The sequence below is a fragment of the Phyllostomus discolor genome, chromosome 5, assembly GCF_004126475.2.
Source record: "Phyllostomus discolor isolate MPI-MPIP mPhyDis1 chromosome 5, mPhyDis1.pri.v3, whole genome shotgun sequence".
NCBI lineage: Eukaryota > Metazoa > Chordata > Mammalia > Chiroptera > Phyllostomidae > Phyllostomus > Phyllostomus discolor.
Genome location: NC_040907.2, coordinates 161,907,407 through 161,928,860, shown reverse-complemented (window position 1 = coordinate 161,928,860; position 21,454 = coordinate 161,907,407). Strand labels below are relative to the sequence as shown.

The following is a 21,454-nucleotide window of genomic DNA, read 5'->3' as shown; positions in this document are numbered from 1 at the left end:
ATCCAGGCTTTTAACCACGCGCAAGCCACGGTATCAAGCACACGATAATAAGTTACTGGGCATGTGAAGAAGCAACGGAACAGAGGAGAGAGCCTAGAGGCTGACCTAGATTTTACTCAGCGGGCAAAGGGGACGCCATAGGATCTTGTGGGACAGGGGATCATACCTGGATGGTGTGTTAGAGAGAGAATTCTGAGGTGGTGCGGAGGGCGGTTTAAGTGGGGGAAGACTAAAAGGAGAAAAGGCTACTACGAACATCCAGGTGGAGAGACATGAAGGTGTCCAGCAGCAGAGACAAAAGCAGGAGACAGTTACGGGACAGACTTAATTCTCAGTGACCAACTGGATGTGCAAGGTGGTGGAGAGGGAACAACCAAAACGATTAGCCCGGGAGTGATGAGTACTTGTCAAATTTAAGTGTTTGTGTTTTATGAACTCTGGAAGAAGTATCCAGTAAGTAGTAAGAAATATGAATCTAGAGCTATAGAGAAGTCTGGGCTAAAAGTACAGGTTAGAACAGAAGTGGTCCTGAATCCACAGGAGTGAGCGACACTTCATGGAGTAAGACAGTGGGGTAGGTGAGAAGCAGCGGGAAGAACCCAGGCATGAGCGGGAAGACAGAGGAGGAAGAGGCCCAAGGAAAAAAGCAAGGGAACACTGGCACAAAGGACAGATAAAGAACCAATTCTGCTATTTTTTCTTGAGATTCAATATTTCAAGGTATGGTATATCACCATAAGAAAGTTACCAAATATCTTTAAAAAGATATTCTTCATTCATTCAAAAAATTAAAAAAAAAAAAAAAACCAGTCCTGACTGGTGTGGCTCAGTTGGTTGGAAGTCATCTCACAAAGCAAATCGTTGCCAGTCCAACTCCTGGTCAGGCCACATGCCTGGGTTGCAGGTTCAATCCCTGGTCAGGGTGTGTGCAACAAGAAGTCAATCCATGTTTCTCTCTCACATCAATGTTTCTCTCCTCCTTCTCTTTTTCCCTCCCTCTCTCTAAAAGTAAATAAAACCTTTTAAATAATAATTTTAAAATTAACTATAAAAAAGAAAAGAGGAATAAGAGAGAATCATGTAAATTTTCCCACCCTCCATTCAAACGCCTCATGTACTATATATAGCATGGTAGAGTGGAGAAAGCTGTAAACCAGGACTCAAAGGACCAGTCACTTTTCAAAGCCCGCCAATAGCTTCTCACCAACCGAGAGGAGACACCAAGCTCTTTACCACGCCTGCCATGCCCTCGCAGGTCCTTCTTCTGCCTCCCTCTGTAAGCTCCTGCACCTCTTCCTGGCTCAGGCGAGTCACAGGGCACATCTCGCAAAAACAGCCACACCCACGCTGCTAGTCACTCTCCTATTTTTATTTACTCACTTTTGTATTGATAGTTGTAAATTTATTGCCATTTTAATATTCGTCATTTTGACCTTCTTTTTGTTTTATATATACATATATAATTCCCTTTAGCATTTCATATAATGGCTCGGTGATGATGAACTCCTTTAGTTTTATCTTGTCTGGGAAGCCCTTTATCTGCCCTTCCATGCTAAATGGTAGCTGTGCTGGCTAGAGTAATCTAGGTTGTAGGTCCTTGCTTTTCATCACTTTGAATACTTCTTGCCAGTCTCTTCTAGCCTGCAAAGTTTCTTTTGAGAAATCAGCTGACTGTCTTCTGGGAACTCCTTTGTAGGTGACTCTGCATTTCTCTTGCAGTTTTGAAGATTCTCTCTTTAACTTTTAGCATTTTAATTATGATGTGTCTTGATGTGGTCCTCTTTCTGTCCATCTTCTTTGGGACTCTCTGTGCTTCCTGGACTTGTCTGTCTATTTCCTTCAACAAATTAGGGAAGTCATCTTTCCTTTTTTTTTTTTTTTCAAGTAAGTTTGCAATTTCTTGTTCTTCTTCTTCTCCTTCTGGCACCCCTATGAGTTGGATCTTGGTACATTTAAAGATGTCCCAGAGATTCCTAAGCGTCTCCTAACTTTTTTTGAATTCTTTTTTCTTCCTGCTTTTCTAATTGAATGCTTTTTCCTTCCTTGTATTCCAAATTGTTGATTTGATTCTCAGCTTCATCCTCTTCACTGTTGGTTTCCTGTAGATTTTTCATTTCACTTAATACAATGTTCATTTCTGCCTGGGTCTTTTTTATGGTGTTGAAGTACCCAATGAGTTCCTGGAGCATCCTGATAACCAGTGTTTTGAACCCTGCCTCTGATAGGCTGCTTATCTCCATTTCGTTTAGTTCTTTTTCTGGAGTTTTGTTCTGTTTTTCGTTTTGGGATTTTTTTTCCCCCATTTGGGCCATGTTTCTTTGTCTCCTTATTTTGGCAGCCTCCCTGTGTTGTTTCTGTGTATTAGGTAGAGCTGCTTTGACTCCCTGTCTTAGTGCATCTATTAAATTGTATGGGGAGGAGAGTTAGGCAATCACCAGGGCAGGGCAACCCCTGTCACCATTCTGATGCTCTGTGTGGGGGAGGGCCCACACAGGGGACAATGCCGCTGCCTGGCCTCTGGAGTATCGTGAGGGAGGAAGCTGTCTCCCCACTCACACTTGACTCTCTCCCATATGCCACTGGTGCCCTTTCAGCTGTCGCTCTGGTGCTGAATCCCACAGCGGTGGGTCTGCATGAGTCCTAAGTCTGTTGTGGGTCATTTAAGAGGAGGTAGTTTCTTCCACCACCCAATCCCCACTGGTTTTTACAGCCAGAGGTTATTTGGACTTATCTTCTTGGTGCTGGGACCCTGGGCTGGATGGTCGGGTCTGGGGCTGGGATCCCTCACTCCTGAGGTGTCCCTCCCATTTTTAATCCACCACAAGAGGCTTTGGGACCAGACATCCCCATCTCCGCGCCTCTCTCACCACTCTGTGTCTCTACACCTCTCCGTGTCTCTACACCTCTCCGTGTCTTGGCCCCTCCTACCTATCTGGGATGAATGTGGCTTTATTAAATCCTTGGTTGTCAGACTTCCATACAGCTCAATTTTCTGACAGTCTGGGTGATACCTGTTTTGTAGTACGGCTGTATTTTTTTTAATACATTTTATTGATTATGCTATTACAGTTGTCCCATTTCCCCCTTCACTCCCCTCCACCCTGTGCCCCCTCTCCCACCCACGTTCCCCCCCTTTAGTCCATGTCCATGTGTCATACTTATGAGTTCTTTAGTTTCTACATTTCCCGTACTATTCTTGCCCTCCCCCTATCTATTTTCAACCTACATTCTATGCTACTTATTCTCTATACCTTTTCCCCCTCTCTCCTCCTCCCACCCCTACTGCTAGCCCCCCCTTGTGCCCTCTATTTCTGTGGTTCTGTTCCTATTCTAGTTGTTTACTTAGTTTCTTTTGGTTTTGCTTTAGGTGTGGTTGTTAATAATTGTGAGTTTGCTGTCCTTTTACTATACATGTCTTTTCTTTATCTTCTTTTCTTAGATAAGTCCCTTTAGCATTTCATAAAGTAAGGGCTTGGTGATGATGAACTCCTTTAATTTGACCTTATCTGAAAAGCACTTTATCTTCTCTTCCATTCTAAATGAGAGCTTTGCTGGATAGAGCAATCTGGGATGTAGGTCCTTGTCTTTCATGACTTGGAATATTTCTTCCCAGCCCCTTCTTGCCTGTAAGGTCTCTTTGGAGAAATCAGCTGACAGTCTGATGGGAACTCCTTTGTAGGTTACTGTCCCCTTATCTCTTGCTGCTTCTAGGATTCTCTCCTTCGTTTTTACCTTGGCTAGTGTAATGATGATGTGCCTTGGTGTGTTTCTTCTTGGGTCCAACTTCTTTGGGGCTCTCTGCGCTCCTTGGATTTCTTGGAAGACTGTTCCCTTTGCCAGTTTGGGGAAGTTCTCCTTTATTATTTGTTCAAATAACTTTTCCACTTGTTGGTCCTCCCCTTCTGGTGCCCCTATAATTCAGATGTTGGAACGTTTAAAGGTGTCCTCGATGGTCTTAAGCTTTTCTTCGATTTTTTGAATTCTTATTTCATCATGCTTTCCTGCTTGGTTGATTCTATCTTCCTTCTGGTCCACTGTGTTGTTTTGAGACTCAGATTCCTTCCTTTCACAATTGGCTCTCCTCCATGTGTCTTCCTGCATCCCTTTTATGGTAATCTGCATTTTTTCATGTAATTTGCATCCAAAATCAACCAGTTCCGTGAACTTCCTGATCACCAGTGTTTTGAACTGTGCATCTGATAGATTGGCTATTTCTTGGTCACTCAAAAGGATGAGTCCTGGGGGACTGATCTGTTCTGCTGGAAACATGTCTTACGTCTTTCCCTGTCTCTCCTATTATTTAATTATTTATTTATTTTTTCTCCGGTCTGGTCACTCTTGTTACGGTGGGGGGCGGAGCCTTAGGTGTTCACCGGGGCTGGGCGCCCCAGTCACTAGCTTGTGACATTATATGTGGGGGCAGGGGCGGGAACGGGGACAGGAGGGATCAATGGCGACCGTTCCGTTCTCCTGGAGCCAGACACTTCCCTGGGCTTCTGGGCCGTGAGCTCTGCCCTGGTCCACAATTGCTGCCCCACTGATCCCCCCAGCCGCCGCCTGCGTACTCAGGGATCACGGCTGCACCGCTGAGCTCCCGCGCCCCAGATTGCTGTCGCGCCGATTTTGCGCCAAATTTCCCCCGACCTACGCGCGCCTGCGATCCGCGCCAGCCCCGCGCCTGCTCGCTCGGCTCGTCATCCCCTACCAGTCTGGATGTACGGGTCTACTTCAACTTCTTGGCTGTCCGACTTCCATTTAGATAAATCCTCTGACACTTCTGATATTATGACTGCAAATCATTGTTGTAAATTATTGTGGTTCTGTTCTTGGTTGTGCGAGGAGATACGGTGCGTCCACCTATTCCTCTATCTTGCCGGAAGTCCAAGAAGCAGTACGGCTGTATTTTTTTCTACAGTTGCACACAGAGGCATGGCATGTGAACCTACACCCCCATTTTGACCAAAATCACTTTATTTTTACTTACAGCATTTATAACTACCTGAGATCATGCTGTGTATACACGTTATGTGCATTCATTTATTTCTTGTCATTGTCACTAGAATTTAAATTCCACGAGAGCAAGAACTTTATCTTAAAGGTGTCTTTCCAGCACCTAAAACTGTACCTGAACGACCACAGGGTTCAAGAAAGACTCGTTGAATGAAATCCATAATCAATCTGAACCTCTTCATTCTACCATGCGTAAAACGGGGAGAGCGATCCACACCTGCTGTCTACTCTTCATACCGTAAAGTGAAACATGTTGAAGCACTTCGTGATGATGTTCCCTGACACAGAAGAAAGCCGTGGTAGCACATATCCACGTAAACACATGAATTATTAGTGACAGCCTGGAGCAGAAATGCTCCGTTCACACTTGCTGGCGCTATTTTTATTTTGAACAGAAAGTACACCTGAGAAATACGTATCCAACCATGCAATATCCAAATACCTGAAAGAACCTACCCAGGATCATACTCTTCAGGAGGAAAAAAAGAAGGAAACTCCTGAAGATTGGGTTAGCTAATCTGTAAGCCACAGAAGCAGTTTAATTCCTGAAAAAAAAAATTTTTGTTTTGATTGGAAAAGAACAAAACTAAATTCAGTGTTCTGGGCTGAATCGTGTCTCCCCCAGTTCATGTACTGACATGCTGACCCGAGCACTTCCCAACGTGAGCGTGCTTGGACACGGGGTCTGTAAAGAGTTAGCCGAGTCACGCTGAAGTCATTAGGGTGGGCCTTCATCCAGCGGGTGACTGGCTTCCTCACGAGAAGAAGAAATTAAGACACAGTAAAACAGAGGAATTAAAACGGAGGAAAGACCGTGTGAAGACAGAGTGAGAGCACGGCCATCTGCCAGCCAAGGAGAGAGGCTGCAGCAGAAACAGCCCCTGCCAACACCTTGACCTCTGCCCTCCAGCCTCAGAACTGTGAGAAAGTGAATCCTGGTTTTGAAGCCACACAATCTGTGGTACTTTGTTGTAACAGCCCTAGAAAACTAATATACTTCATTGTTTTAGAAACCAAGAGAAAAATCATTGGAAAAGAGTTTCATAAAAATGAGATGAGCAAACTAAAATAATCCTTATAAATATTTTATTTCACTTTCAACATTTGTATTGAAACAAATGAGACTTTAATCAGAAGTTGTTCTAAGTTTAAATATGAGTTGTTCAATTCTCAAATAAATCCAATGCCCTTACCATACCTGATATTCTTGCTGAGAGAACCTACCTTTCACAAAGCAGATATAGAAGATTTATCTAATACACAGCATAGAAGCAAGGGGTTCCATTTCTTTTCACATCTAGGTCCATCATAAAATCTAATTATTTTAATTACTAGAGGCACAATTTAAAAGGCAACTGCATCACAGGACTAACATAGCCTATCTCAAATTCTTGGGAAAATATCCTTTGACATATAAACTAAATATGCAAACATGCAAATTACCCTATTTCTAGACACTGGAATTTCTACCATGTCTGGCACCTCTGGCCCTGTAGTGGAAAGATATGTTGTAGTCTTAAGTTGTAGCTTCTGAAACACCTGAGGCACGAACAGAGGCAGAAAGACCTTTATAAATCCTTGACTTCCTTTATGAATTTGGAGGCCAAGGTCAGAAATACAGTTGCTTTTTGTGCCAACACATGAGTCCTGTCACTCACAGATAAAGCTCAGGTCTTTCCTTATCTGGATCTTTTTTTACAATTTTGAATTCTGGTAAATTACATATAACATAAAATTTGCCATCTTAACCATTTCTTTAAATTTTTTATTATTTTTTTATAGAGGGAAGGGAGGGAGAAAGAGAGAGAGAAACATGAATGTGTGGTTGCTGGGGGCCGTGGCCTGCAAACCCTGGCATGTAACCTGGCTGGGAATCAACCCTGCGATACTTTGGTTCACAGCCTGTGCTCAATCCACTGAGCTATGCCAGCCAGGGCCATCTTAACCATTTTTAAGTGCAGAGTTCAGTAGTGTTAAATGCATTCACACTGTTGAGCCTCCAACCTCTAGAACGTTTCACTTCGGACAACTGAAACTCTGTGCCCACTGCACAGTCACTGCCCACCGTCCCCTCCCTCCAGATCTCGGCAACCACTTAGTGTGCTGAGGCAGGCATGCGGAGGAAATGACAAAAATGTAAGTAAAAATTCAGTCTAAAGATCAGAAAAAATGACAAAAGATGGAATTTGACTCACAAAATCTGTTTCCAGTTTTCCCATTTCTTGCTTGTAGCTTCTCATCCTGTTGCTGTACATCCCTCGGCTTTGGGGCGGTATCTCTCGCACTTCCAAATCCATCTGTTCAAGCTGGAATGGTGAGAGAAAAGCATGATTTAAACCATATGCTTCTTCTCTAGTTCACCAGATGTTGAGAGCTGAAAGGATTTAATTTCAGTTCCTCATTTTATGGCCGAGGAACCGGGTCCAGGGAGCTAACTGTCTGTAATCAAGTAACACTGGGGCTACTTGTGTCCTTAATTTTTGTTTCGGTGAATAAATAGTGACTGAGTGCTTACCTAGTAACATGCAGACTACCAAAGCTCTCACCTTGTCAAGAATTTCTATTAAAACATATGCATTAATCCATACATCCTTAATAATAATAATGATTTTGATGCACTTGAAGTATCCCATCATTCAGTCCAACCTGCTGGTCTTCTGACCCCAAACCCACAGAACTACACGGGAAGATGAACTAAACCATTATTTCTGACATTGAGCATAAAGCATTGGCCCAGCCTTAGTCATTTGGTAAACATTCTTCTGGAAAGTCTTTTCTGATCAGGAACAGCACATACCGACCAACATGTGATCTCAACCTCCAGCCTGACTCTTATACTTTATAACATGCTGGTTTGAAGTTAAATGGATACAGCGATATGCTAAGTTGCACAAAGCCCACTGAAATCACAGCAGGGCACTCTTTAACCACCTGTCATCACGTAACACTTTGAATACAACACATGAGCAGGTAATGGGAAGCAATACAGAATTACGATGGTCAAGGACACAGGCTTCTAGTCAGGTGTCTGCATTCACACACTGTGGGCTCCACCACGTATTAGTCACGCAACCTTGGACAGGTTTCTTAGCTTCTCTGAGCCTTAGTTTTCTCACTTCTAAAAACAGTGTATCTTTCTTTTTAAAAGATTTTATGTATTTACTTTTAGAGAGAAGAAGGGAGGGAGGAAGAGAGGGAGAGGAACATCAGTGTGCAGTTGCCTCTCGTGTGCCCGCACTGGGGACCTGGCCTGCAACCTGGGCATGCGCCCTGACTGGGAAAAGGACAGGCAACCCTTTGGTTCAAACTCCATCCACTGAGCCACACCACGCAGGGCTAACAACAGCATGTCTTTTGTAGGGCAGCTGTGATGATGAAATGGGGTAATCCCCATAATGTGCTTAAAATAGTGTGCCTTACTTGATAATCACTGGATTAATGTTAACTACAGTAGTGATGATTACTGATGAAGAAAAAAAACATGCAACCAGCATGGTACAAGGTATCAGAGGTAACTTATTTATCTTTGGTATTAAAAAATGAAAACAACAAATTTGCTCAAACTATGTCTGATAAACGCATTTTAATACATATTTCCATGAACACTGAAAGCCTGTCACTAATAAAACTCTTATCCAGTTTTAGAGATTGACTAACTGTAGTATTGTAGAGCACAGGGAAGCCAGTAAAACCATGTTTTAACTAACAGGTCTCAATTTTAATAAAGAAAAAAAGGTCATTTTAATTAGCCTTGATTTAAGCGGTGACCATTTAAATTATTGACATGTCTCAACATAAATGTGAAGCACCCATAAATTAAACAGTAAGGCACTTATTTAAAGCACCTCTCTGAAATCACCAGTAAGTACTTATTCTGACAATGTGAAAAGGATCATCCAGACAAAATCATTGGAAAGTACATGTAAGTGAAAATTCAAGACTTAAGTACATTTTTGCTTAAAGAATTGTACAAGGACACCTGAAACTAAACTAAAAGTAAGCAAGCAAGAAGAAAAGAAACACACAACAAGCACCTCAAGGGAAACCAGGAATAAAAGCAATTAGCAGCACCTGTTTTACGTTGTCACCTGAGGGTCACGTGGCCAGTGCAAAGTGGAAGACATGGTCACTGAGGAACATGCGGTGCCCAAGAGATTAATATAAAACAATTACTCAGCAGAAAGACACCTAATCCTAATAAGTCAAATTTTTAAAAAAGTTTTTCTCCCAAGGTCCTCATCAAAAGGATAGTATGTGATAAAGTGAACAGTGTTCTTGACAAGAATGTCATCAGAATTTAGTGAATCAGCTTTCTGATCACTTTAAACAAACATGAAAACATATCATAGACAAAATTCTTCATGCTAGTAACAACTAAAACTGAGTAGAAGCTCCATGAGGGCACGACTATGTTTTATACTTCTTGATGCAGGAAAGCCTTGGTTATCAGGAGACCAGCTTTCCAACATCATCAAACTAATGATGAATCCAAAAGAAGACAGCCCTGGCTGGGTGGCTCAGTTGTCTGGAGCATCATCCTGGATACCACAAGGTAGTGGGTTAGCTGTCTGGTCAGGGCACATAGCTAGGTAGCGGTTCGATCCCCAGTTGGGGCTTGTACGGGAGGCAACCAATCGAAGTTTCTCTCTCATGACGACGTCTCTCTCTGTCTCCCTTTCTCTCTCTCCCCCACTGTTGGGGACCACTCTCTGTAGTTTCAGATGTTGCAGCCCCGTGAGAGCAGGGTCTGAAAGGGGCTAGTGAGTCTCCCTGGAAAACCAGGTGAAAATGCAGGTGGCAGGCATGACCTGACTCTAAGACTGAGGGTTCCTGTGGGAATCAGGCCCGAATAAATACATTGTATCCTTTGAAACTTCCCCTGCTTTGCTTGGTATAGCCCCGGTAATGTGAACTGGACGTTTAAGTTCAGGGCATAAGGAGGAAGCTCCTTGTCCCATGAAACACGTCTTACAGACCCTCTGGCATCAGCATGACTCACAGACCCTGACCTATGATGGATCTCTGTGTTCCTACCTGTTTTTGTATGACTGTAGCCTTCTGGCATGGATTGATGAGCCATGCATGTATGCTGTGTACACCTACACACACCATTCCAGATAAAAGCCCTTTGGGAGAAGGGCTCCAGGCATTTCCCACTAGAGGGAACTGCTGCCGCCTTTCCCTCGAGAACAACAAGGTTGTGTCCGGGACGATTTATTTCTCATCCACGGCGGCCTGGAGGAGCTCTGCGGGACGGAGTTCCTCCCCTACCCCCACCCTTTCTCTTTCTCTAAAATCAGTAAGTATATTCTCACATTAGGATTTTTAAAAAGTCAAACATACCAAAACACAAATTTTAATGGCAAAAAGCCTAATACTGAGAACTCAACAACAATACAGGATGTCAACTCAAGATCTAAAACATCTTTATGGCGAGCCAGCCCACCAACTGGAAGAAAGAGGTGTCCTGACTGGCAGCTGTGGTTTGTAAACGGTCAGTCTTTGTACAAGAAGGCTAGGAAGCATGACAGAAGTAGCTGAATATGAAGGGAAGGGGAGGGGAGGGAAGGGGAGGGGAAGGGGGAGGGGGAGGAAAGAGGGAGGGGGAGGGGAGGGGATGGGAGAAGCATTTGTAAGAAAAGGGAAACTTTCAAGAGACACAAACATGAGAAGCTGGGGAGACTGGAAGCGAGGCTGCCACTGTAGAGACAGGCGTAGATCTTCTAGGGCATGGAGAGCATCAGACATTCGGACGGTCAGAAAAGAACCAGCGACAGGGAAGACAGAGCAGCAGCTCTGCAACTCACCGTCTTCGCGCTCGGGGACACGGAGGAAATGTGTCCGGCGCAGTGGGCGCAACAACCGGTTCCTCCCATATACCCCTAAAACAGCGACCCCTGCCCCCACCCCCTGCCACGTCCGCTCCTGTTAATAAACATTACTCAGCCTGAGGAATAAGCCTGAGAAATGCTCCACGCTCTGGCTGTCCCCATAGTCCCTTCTTAGGGATTCATAACACCTCTTCGCCTACTTTAGGGCCCAAGAAGGTTCTGTAGGGAAACAACCAAGTAAGTCCCCAACCTCCAACTCTGTTTGAGCTACAGTTTCCCAAACGCATTTGAATAGATACGACCAGTTAATGGAAACACACCTTGGAAAACATCCTAAGTACATGAGTAAGTAGCACTGAAGGAACACCAAGGAGACCCTTCGGTACTTAGAAAAGCAACACATTCATCTAGGACCACACTGCAGTAACAAGTTGAATCATACCTGCATGCAATATTTGGCTTTTAAAACCAAAAACTGGGACAATATTTTTTGTTCCCTGATTTGTGAATGTATTTATATTAAAAAATAGTGGAGGAGCTAGAGCTCTGGGTTTACATATAGATAAACTCTAACTCCACCACTGAGTGGGTGTGGACATCAGACAAGTTACTTAATCTTTCTAAGACTTAGTTTTCCCATCTACCAAGTGGGGGGAGGGGTGTAACAACAGTGTTGAACAATCATTTCTCTATGGTTTTCTCAGCCTCCTCTCAGCCTTGCTGGGCATGCCAAGAATGCAAGGCCCTAACCAGTCTTTTCCCCAAACATTTCTCAAGGCTGTATTTGCCGGGAGCCATCCTGGGGGAGGAACTACCGTGTCCCTCTGGGACAAAGAGCAGGCTTGCTCCCAGGCTCCTGTAAAGCAGTGTGTTTCCCAGGCTCCTCGTTCCTCTCCTGTAAGGCGTTCCACCAAGGGGGCGGGCTAGGGCCCCCTGCAGCACCCCCTGCAGGAGCCGGGGCTCAGGGACCTAATGTAAAAATGCTCCAACTCTGGCAGCTGCTTTTGCTGTGAGTGATAAGAGTCTTTTGTCTCTGACTTCGGTATCTCTTGTCTTCTATCAGCATCCATGAAATTAGGGCAAGCTCAAGTATTAGTGAGGGAGTAGAAAAAAATCAGATCCTTAACAGTTTCTGACAAATAGTACTTGTCTCATAGAGTTTTTGTGAAAAGTACTATTACAAAGCAAGTAATATGCTTACTGCTGTGTCTGGTACTCAGAATGTTTTTGACAAGCATAAACTATTGACAGCTATTATAAAAACTATTATTGAGGAATAAAAATTAGAGCTGGACATTTAATGAATCGCCTTGATTAAGAAAAATAAAATCCCAAGAAACTATTAAATTCTCTTCAATTTAAAAACAGATGAATTTTCGGTTATAAAGTGCTAACTAGCCATATTTCCCATCTCTACGATGTATAAAATAGGCCAAGGCATCAGCTTAAATGTCTCTGGCTGTGTGTTAAAATATGTTACCGAGTCTGTACATACCAGTTCTTTTGCTTCTTCAAGCTGTTTCTCCACATTGGCAACCATCTGTTTCTTCTCATCTGAAACAATATCAGAAAACTGCTAAGAATATAAATAATTTAGTATTTAGAAACCTCTATTTTTGTATGACTTTTTCCTTTCTATTCATTCAGTCAGATGAGATGATTACCACCTCGGGCGACCGACCATGTCATTCTCTGGCGTGTCAGAAACCACTCTGGAGCCACTCATGCTAGGCTATCTGGAAACACATACCCTAACAGAGTGCCCAAGTGATTACGGGATGCCACAACATTTTAAAGAGAAACCAAAAATTATTTTGTTCTTTAGAAGAGACTGTGTCAATAACAGCAGATTTAGTGGTAGCATGAGAAATCTGCAAAGTCTTAACTATAATAAATGGAGAATAACTGACTTACAAATACAATTTAAAACCTGAGACCCACAACCCAGGCATGTGCCCTGACTGGGAATCGAACTGGTGACCTTTCGCTTTGTGGGATGATGCCCAACCAACTGAGATACACCAGTCACAACTGGATTATCTTTCATTGAAATAAGCTGATACAAGTGAAATTACTTTTAAAATGGGAAGTGCCAAGTCTCTGTATGTGGTTTGCTCAGACTTGACCAAAATCAAGCTCTAACCGAACTGTCATTCCCTTTTCCAGAAGAGACATGTCCTGGCAGGTATTTTCAGAAAACATTCCCCTACTCTCATTCTAAATCATTTGTTTTTGTTAAAGTTGAGTTTCTGCGATGTGGAACCAAAATGATTACTGACTGACTAGTACAACAGACTAGAAAAGTGCAATTTGAGCCCTGGCTGGCATAGCTCAGTGGATTGAGCGCGGGCTGCGAATCAAGCATCACAGGTTCAATTCCCAGTCAGGGCACATGCCTAGGTTGCAGGCCATGGCCCCCAGCAACTGCACATTGATGTTTCTCTCTCTCTTTCTTTCTCCCTCCCTTCCCTCTCTAAACATACATAAATAAAATCTTAAAAAAAAAAAAAGAAAAGAAAAGCGCAATTTGAGGTGAGCATAACACCTACTAGCTGACTAGCCTGTCACTGGAACAATCAACACTAAGTGGGGACTCTTCCGTAGGAATTATTATTTTACAAGAATAATAATTATGTTCTGTTAACCCCAAACCTGTCCTTTTACAGGGTAGCTGTCCTATGTTTTATGTGTACTCTAAATATGTTTCCCTAAAAAAAAAAAAAAGCACATTTGGAATTAAAATTCAATTTGATTTCTTCTCTTTGAAAAAGTTAAACCTAAAATAGGGCCAAATTAAACTTTTAGCACATGGCCCCAAATTTATTTGCTTCTGGCACACGTCAATTTGTGTCTGGCACAAGATGGAGTAAAACCGCACTATATTATTGTGACAGAGCAGAGTGTGAGTTAAGGCAAGCCCCTCTTGGGCCAAGAGTGAGATTCCATATTTAAAGAGTGGAAGGAGCATCTTGTTTTCCTTAAGGCACTCAGCTGTTATGCCAGTCCATGCCGTGGGCCTCCAGGACTGATGGACACCAGGTTTTCTCATTAACAAGGCAGACAGAAAAAGCAGCCTCCCTTGACCTCTGCTCCCCTTCGCCACTAACGCCTCTCTCCTCCCAGCCGCAGTCACGCTTCCCTGCCCTGTCTCCCCAGTGCCTCCCTGTGCCCTTGCCCGCACCCCATCCCTCTGCTGGAGTGACCTTCACTTAAGGCTCAGACCTCTCCTTTGCCCAGACTAATGGACATTCCATGTTCTATTTTTATTTAATCTTGTGGCACCTTGCATTCTGCTCCTCCCAGCCTGTCACTTTCTCCTCTCCTGGCTGCAATGACACTTCTGTCTCAGTGTCCTCTGCTGCTCATCCTCTTTTTCAGCCCATCCTTTAACTGTGGGTGATCCTTGACGTCTAGTCCTTGCTGTTTTCTCTTATGACTGTCATCTGTGTCCCTGGGCAATTGCATCTGCTCCCATTTAGTAACCTTCATATTCCCTATTTATGATCCTAAATCCTTATCACTAATTCTGATACATTTCCAGAACTCCACTCCTCCAATCCCAATGTTTATGCCCACCTCCATGGTAATCACCTGGCAAATTGCTATTCAACACTCTCTTCAGAAATCACTGCCTCTGGGAAGCCTTTCCTAACCCAACAAAAAGAGCCCCACGTTTTCACTCACATAAAACAGCCAAACCTTTCACCTAATCTTAACGATTTCTCTCTCCCACTCACCAGTCTGATTTACCTTCTATCTTGGAGGCTCTGGGAAGACAGGAACTCTGTTTTAAACATCTTCATAATTGTAAAACCCACCACTGAGCCTGGCAAATAATCGATTCTCAAAAAGCGACATTAATAGAATAATAAATAATATAGGCCAGTGCAAGTACTTGCAAAAGAAACTACGCTACCAACCACCCTGGTTTCCTGGTCTCCGCTCTGGCCCCCCTCCCCCACATAATCTCCCTACAATGTCGCTTTGAGTGGATCACTTGAGTCTAGCAGTCAAGGTCCTCCACATTCCAAACCCAGGCAACCAGCTCTCCAGTGTGCACTCTATATGCTAACCAAACAGGCCATCCATTACTGCCCAAACAAACCTCTTTCCTCCCCCTGCTCTGTGCTTTGTTCAAGCCATCCCTTAGGGTTCTTCGGTCAACTATAACAGAACTAATTCTGGTTAATCTAAGCCAAAGGGGGAGGGGTTGTTTATTAGAATAATATGAGGTGGCTCAGCAAGTCAGCAGAAAAAAGAGCCCACAGGCTCAAGAAGGACAGTCCCCAGGGTGGCCCGGGGCACCAAGGGAGCAGAAGCCCCCTGGCTGTCCCTGCAATAAGGAGCCTCAAGCAGCAACACCATGGGTCAGTGTTGAGACTCCTTCCGAAGGGCTCTCTTCTTGGCTCACTCTGCTCAAAATTTAAATTTGCAGCAAAAATTCTCTGGATGTCCTTGCTTGGTAACACGTTCACCTCCAGACCTGGATCAGGGCACGACAGCCAGTCAGTTCCACCGAGACTGGGTTCAGGTGGTTCCTCACTGGGAAATAGAGGTGCTGCCATCGAAAGATAAAGCACAGGAGTCTGGACAATCAGAAACACGCGTGTCCAGTGCACCCACTTACTGCAATCTCTGATAAAATACTCTTTCTCTGGTTTTATCTGTTGAGTCCCACCTACGCTCCCAGGTGATCTCCTGGGCCACAACTGGTCCTTTCTGAATCCCTACACCTCTGTGCTCTGTCTAGTGAGTGGCCCTGATGGTCATTAGAAACCGGTTTTCTCTGCAGCCTCATTTCCAGCTGCGTGAAGATAGGGCCCCCTTTTGCCACACCTTTGTCTGAACTCGGTATGCAGCACAGAGAGCTCACTAAGCAGCAATGAACAGGCGTGGTGTCCAGACCTTGGTTTCTCACCCCAGTTTTCAGTAAAACGAAACAGGACTCCCTGGGAAATGGCTGATTCTGGGACACACTTAGGAAAAATACAAGATGATTCTGGAGTATCTTCTAACAGTAAGAAGGTAAGGACGCACTTAAAAGGGAAAACAGCCCTGCATGGTGGGGGTGTATCGAACGGTGACAGAAGCCAACCGAAATGGCTCTCCGTGGTCAAAGCTGGGACAGTCTGAGCAACAAAAGAAAGCGCTGGAATGTAAGACGAAGCGCAGAACAACTGTCATGAGGCCACATACGTGAGTAACTGAGTAAGGAAGTAAACTGAGGACAGACAAAACTCTCCTGTAAAGAGGAGTGCCGAGCAATTTACACAGATACTGAGTCTTTAAGGAGGTGGAACACAACCCTCACGCCTTAAGTTTGGGCGATGCACAGGCTTTCCTTCCGAACAGCATGGAAAAGGAGGAAGATAGTAACTTTACTGTACAGAAACCAGACCAACACTACCTCAGCCAGGTGATCAAAGCTTGCACCGGTACTAAGTTCCGTTACGGCGTGTACTCTTGATACGGTGTGATGGAAAGGATGCTCTGCCTCTGTTGTCTTCCTCCCAAAAACCTATAACCCCAGTGGGACCATGAGAAAGACATCAGGCAAATCCCAAGGGAGGTACAGTCTCTGAAAGATCTGACCAGTAACCCCTCTGAACTGTAAAGTCATTGAAAGCAAGGGGGAGCCTGAGAAACTGCCCCAGCTAAGAGGCACCTAAGGAGCATGACTGCCAAATGTTTTGTAGAATCCTGGATCGGGCCCTAGAATACTGAAAGGACATTAGATAAAACACTAAGGAAATGTGGATAAAGTGAGGACCTCGTCTAATAATAATGTATCCCCATGGGTCCACTGGCTGCAACATATTTAACATACGATGTTAACAGAGGAAGCTGGGCATGGGGTATAGACGGATTCTAATCATTATCTTCCTGACTTTCATATGTCTAAACCTGTTCTAAAAGTAAAAGCTTATTTTTAAAAAATCAATGAAGTCGTTATTTAGGTTAACTAAGTTATTGAAGGGAGAGAGGTCCCCCCCTGGGATTAGAGTGTGGTTGTGGGTGTGTGTACCTAGCTCAAATCCTACCAACTCTACTTCATCTTACTATGCCCCTGAACTTCTGAATTAAAACGGGAACCATCCCTTCAACTCTAACTCTCTAGAACAACAGAAGTGTAGTGCATGCAAGTCACATGTAATTTTAAATTTTCTAGTAGCCACGTTTGAAAAAGTAAAAAGAAACAAATGAAATTAGCTTTAATAATCTTTTTAGTATGAACATTTAACTCGAAACATCCAAAATATTCTCATTTCACTAGGTAGCCACATTCCAGGTGCTCAACAACACCATGTACACACTCAGTGCCAGAGCCACGTGTATTTTAAGTAAACCACATTATGCATAAATAAAGGTAGACTTTTTCAAGTCTCTCAATACAACCACCTTGCAAAGGCAAGAGGAAATCATGGGTCAACATTTGTGGTTTCTTTTGTACATAGCTATGTCTGATCTCCAAAAGTCTCTGGGGCTTAACATGACCAATCAGTGAGACTTGAGCATTGCCTCCCATAAAGGATGCTGTCTAGTCCCACAATTCCCAATTCTCCCCCCGACTCCTTCCTTGATATCTCAAGTTAAAATCCCAATTCCAGCTTCATATCCTGAATTCCCTTCCTTTGTCTCCCTTCAAGGGTAGGGAGAGAGACTCCCCTAACTCTAGTGTAGGCACAGAAAGGAAGCAAGAATTGAGGTCCAAGTTTCCTTTAAAAGTTCAATTAATATAACCAAGTCTGAGGAGGTGGGCCCTGAATAACCCTACTAGCTTTTGCCTTCAGCAGTAGCACTAACATCCATCACTGATGGCTAATTCATCATGGACATTCTCTGGGGGGAAAAACACGCTAGTATGTTACATGTTTTATTTCATCTGATTTTACAACATTGTAAGTTTGAAACCAACTCTTCCCTCTTCTGCCAGTTTCACAGATGGAGGAAGCAGGCTTAGAAAGGCCAGGCAATTGGCCCGAGGTTGCACGTCTGGTACAGAGAGGGGATCCTAAACAGACCTGGTGCCACGTGTGAATCTAAGCAATTTGCCATCATGTGTTTCTTGGCGTTTCTGACTTATAGCCACAAAGTGACAGGATTCACAATAGACCATTTATCACTCTGTGAATGGTAACATATACAACTGACTGCAAGAGAACGTGTTGTTTTAGGTCCTTCAGGAAGCCTGGCTGATGTAATGGAACCTCTGCACCTGTAATGTATCCCTTGAACTTGGAATTCATCCCCAGGGGAAAAGGAACTCCACAATTAGTATTTGTTATGGTTTCCACTCATCCATTTCCCTGACATGACCGCAGAACACTAATCATTAAAATCAAATTTCAAATACACTGTGACAGAGTATCACCTAAGAAGGGAAGATCCATCTCATTAGTCCAATTTCTAAAATTAGTCAAGATTGAAACACTATAGTCTAAGAGCAAAGTCTTTTTATTGTTTAAAATATACCACAAGACAATCAAATTTCTCTTCTAAAATAAAGTTTTAAAATATTCAATCTTTTATATTCTCAGTGTATTAACACTTTAATACATTGTACATGCACAGCAGAGAGTGAAGTTAACTATAACTAATCCTACTCACTCTACTTCAATTTTTTAAAAGATTTAATTTATTTACTTTTAGAAAGAGAGGAAAGGAGGGAGAAAGAGGGAAACATTGATGTGTGGCTGCCTCTTGAGTGCCCCCTACTGGGGACCTGGCCCACACGCAGGCATGTGTCCTAACTGGGAATCGATCCAGCGACCCTTCAGTTCGCAGGCTGGCACTCAGTCCACTGAGCCACACCAGCCAGGGCTCTACTTCAATTTAAATAAGTTACTATGTTGGAGAATGAAGTGCTTTGGCTAAAAAGTTTGTTCCAATTTTTAACCTTCTTAACTGAAGTAAATCATAGTTCATCTCCTTTGGTCAACCACTACAGATGCCCAGAGAAAGAGATGATCATTTCTTTTAACCATACTGTTTTTGCTACATAAATTTTTGTTAGTCCACAGGCATATATCTGAAAGTCATAACTATGTAGATATATTTTCATCTTTTTCTATATATCAATTAGAAACATGTTGTAAATTGAGCAAGCATAAGTAATTACTAAGAGAGAAACCACTGCATTTTAAACAATTACTGGTATTCAATAATTCAAGTCAGGAGGCATTCTTCCAGCGCCAGCCGTGCAGCCTCCTTTCGATGTCACTGTAGCTGCTGTGTGTGGGCCTCACATTACACTATAGCCAAGGAGAGTCGGGCTTTATTTTTTAAATACTTAATTCCAAGGTTTCCCTCTGTGCGGTAAGAATGGTTACATTAAAATATAAAGACAAGAAAAAAATAAACTGCGGCGCAACCTGTTTCCTTGGAAACAGTTTTTACAACTTTGAACCTAGGGATGACTTTGTTACTTTACAACACAACTTCCAAGTACAAAAGCAATGATCTCAAACAAACAAACATGTTCCTATTGCTAAAGCTATTACAGGTAAAAAGGAGCAAAAATTCCAACTAAAACCATACATCCTGTTATTCTGAGGCTCTGGGACTGAAGTCAAAGGAAGTAGTCTCCAACAACAAAGACAACAAAAATCAAGATGATCTTGAGCAGTGCAGAAAAGCGGAACTGAAGAGAAGAGGCGAGGTGATGTATCATGAAGTGGTGAGGCCATCAGCCACTTTATCCACAAAAATCTCTGAGGCAGCCGAGCTGGGTGGAATAGGCTACCTTGGTTCTCTCCTCTTGTCCCCTCACTTGAACTCATAAACCTCTTTAAGACATCATCCACCTCCTCCAGAACTAACTGAGACTTCAGGAGATGAGTGGGGTGTAAGTTCAGAGATCCTGGCTTCAAGGAAATATCCCTATTAATAGAAAAATAGGTGGGGAAAGAAAAACAAAGAAATAAAGGAAAATATTATTTATAAACACATAAGTTTGGGGGAAGGCAGGAAAAGGGAAAGAGGAATGACAACCTGGGCCCAGGAGAAATCACTGCTGGCATCAGGACTGACTAATAAGGTGAGACGGTGAAGTTGCCCACCAGTTCACAGATCAAGGAGCAGTCCCTTTCCTACGCTTTACACCCGAGAGCTAAGGCAGGACCAAGTCTAGCATCCCAATGATTGTTCGGTTTCCCTAACACAAGGAAGCCAAAAGTAACAATCTTATTCAGAAATAACTACTCAAATTAAATTTGTATTAAGAGAAACATAAGTCCCCAGACAATGTCTTACAAATAAAAATAAAAAAAGTCACATTTATGTATTCATTTATTTACTTAAACGTTTTTACCTGAGTCCCTTCTAAATAAGTGTCAATGAAATCAGACATGACTTCCATTTTCACACAGTTAGTCTAGCATAAAAGAAAGACATGCTAAAACACAAAAACAAAAAATATATACACTTCTGGAAGGAAGTTGTGGAATTTTAAGTGATAGAAATTATCCTGTACCAAGTTTTACATAAAATTGGGTTACGGAGTCCTTGAATAAGAATGAGAAATAATAAATGGGGCTGGGGTATGAAAAATAGTAATGGTAATAGCAGCTAACACCAAGGAAAGGTTTTACATGTTAATTTAATCTTCACAACAGCCTTATGAGAGACCTACAATTCTCCCCATTTTACCAAGAAAGAAAGTTGAAAGAGGTTAAGAAACTTGCTTAAATGTCAAAACTTCTAAGTAGCAAAGCTGGGATTTGAATTCAGGCACCATGGCTCTTAACCCTGAATTGCTTCGGGTAATAATAACGTCATTACTAACAAAACAACGTCAGACCCTTAATCTAGGTACTTTCATTCATTCTTTTTTGAACAGTCTCACATCTCCCTGTTATACAAACGAAAACAAACAGGCAAAACCAAAAGCCAAAACTAAGACTCAGAAAAACATTCCCAAGATTATGCAAGTAACAAGGCGGCAGAGTTCAGACTGGAGCCCAGAAGGGGTCTGTTTACTGCACCCAACCCACCATGGGCTATCCCTTTAACCTCAGCCAAGTGAAGTTCCATGCCTCCCGGAGGGCCCGTCACCACTGCGTTCCAGCCTCGCGCCTCAGAGACACACTAGCTCAGACGGCGTTCCATCACCCGAGCCTCCCGGCTCTGCGAGCCACCCCGGCTCAGCTGGGGCAGGGCTCTTACCCGGTGGGAGTCGAGGGACCCTGGCAATTTTGCTCGTGATCTCTGCAGTGAGCACCGCGAAGTCCTGCTCGTAGCCTTCGAAATCCGACGACATGGCGGCTCCGCAGTGACAGACCCGGGCCGGAGCCTAGGTCCGGGCAGGGGGTCAAGCAAGTAGGGGAACGCGTTGAAGGGATTCGGAACCGCCCTCCAAAGCAGAGCGGAGAACCCAGGACAGCTCCCAGCCCGGCCGCTTCCTGGTTGTCCGTCGCAATCTTGGTCCCCCGGAATTGGGGTTGGTGCGCTTTCTTTTTTCCTATCAGACTTCAAAACTAACAAATTCTCTAAGGAAAAGCACGTTAATTAGTGCACCCAAAAGTCTCCAAAAATATCCGTCTTTTAGGTAGGGGAGGACTGATTTTTTTTTTTAACCCTTCCACGTTCTGGAACGCGGCTCCAGCTCCCCAAGC

General features: G+C 43.4%; 1 protein-coding gene across 4 annotated transcripts in view; it reads right to left on the bottom strand.

Moving 5' to 3' along the window:
- The window catches only part of VTI1A (vesicle transport through interaction with t-SNAREs 1A), a 343,226-nt gene extending 321,785 nt beyond the window's left edge, over positions 1-21,441 (bottom strand). For all 4 annotated transcript variants that reach the window (XM_028512938.2, XM_028512939.2, XM_036027294.1 and 1 more), the window contains exons 1-3: positions 21,006-21,441; positions 12,337-12,395; positions 7,206-7,316 (exon numbers count right to left, since the gene is read on the bottom strand). In XM_028512938.2, coding sequence (XP_028368739.1) covers positions 7,206-7,316; positions 12,337-12,395; positions 21,006-21,099 — 264 coding nt within the window. In that variant the 5' untranslated portion in view covers positions 21,100-21,441. The remainder of the gene's footprint in view (positions 1-7,205; positions 7,317-12,336; positions 12,396-21,005) is intronic.
- Positions 21,442-21,454: the final 13 nt, after the last annotated feature.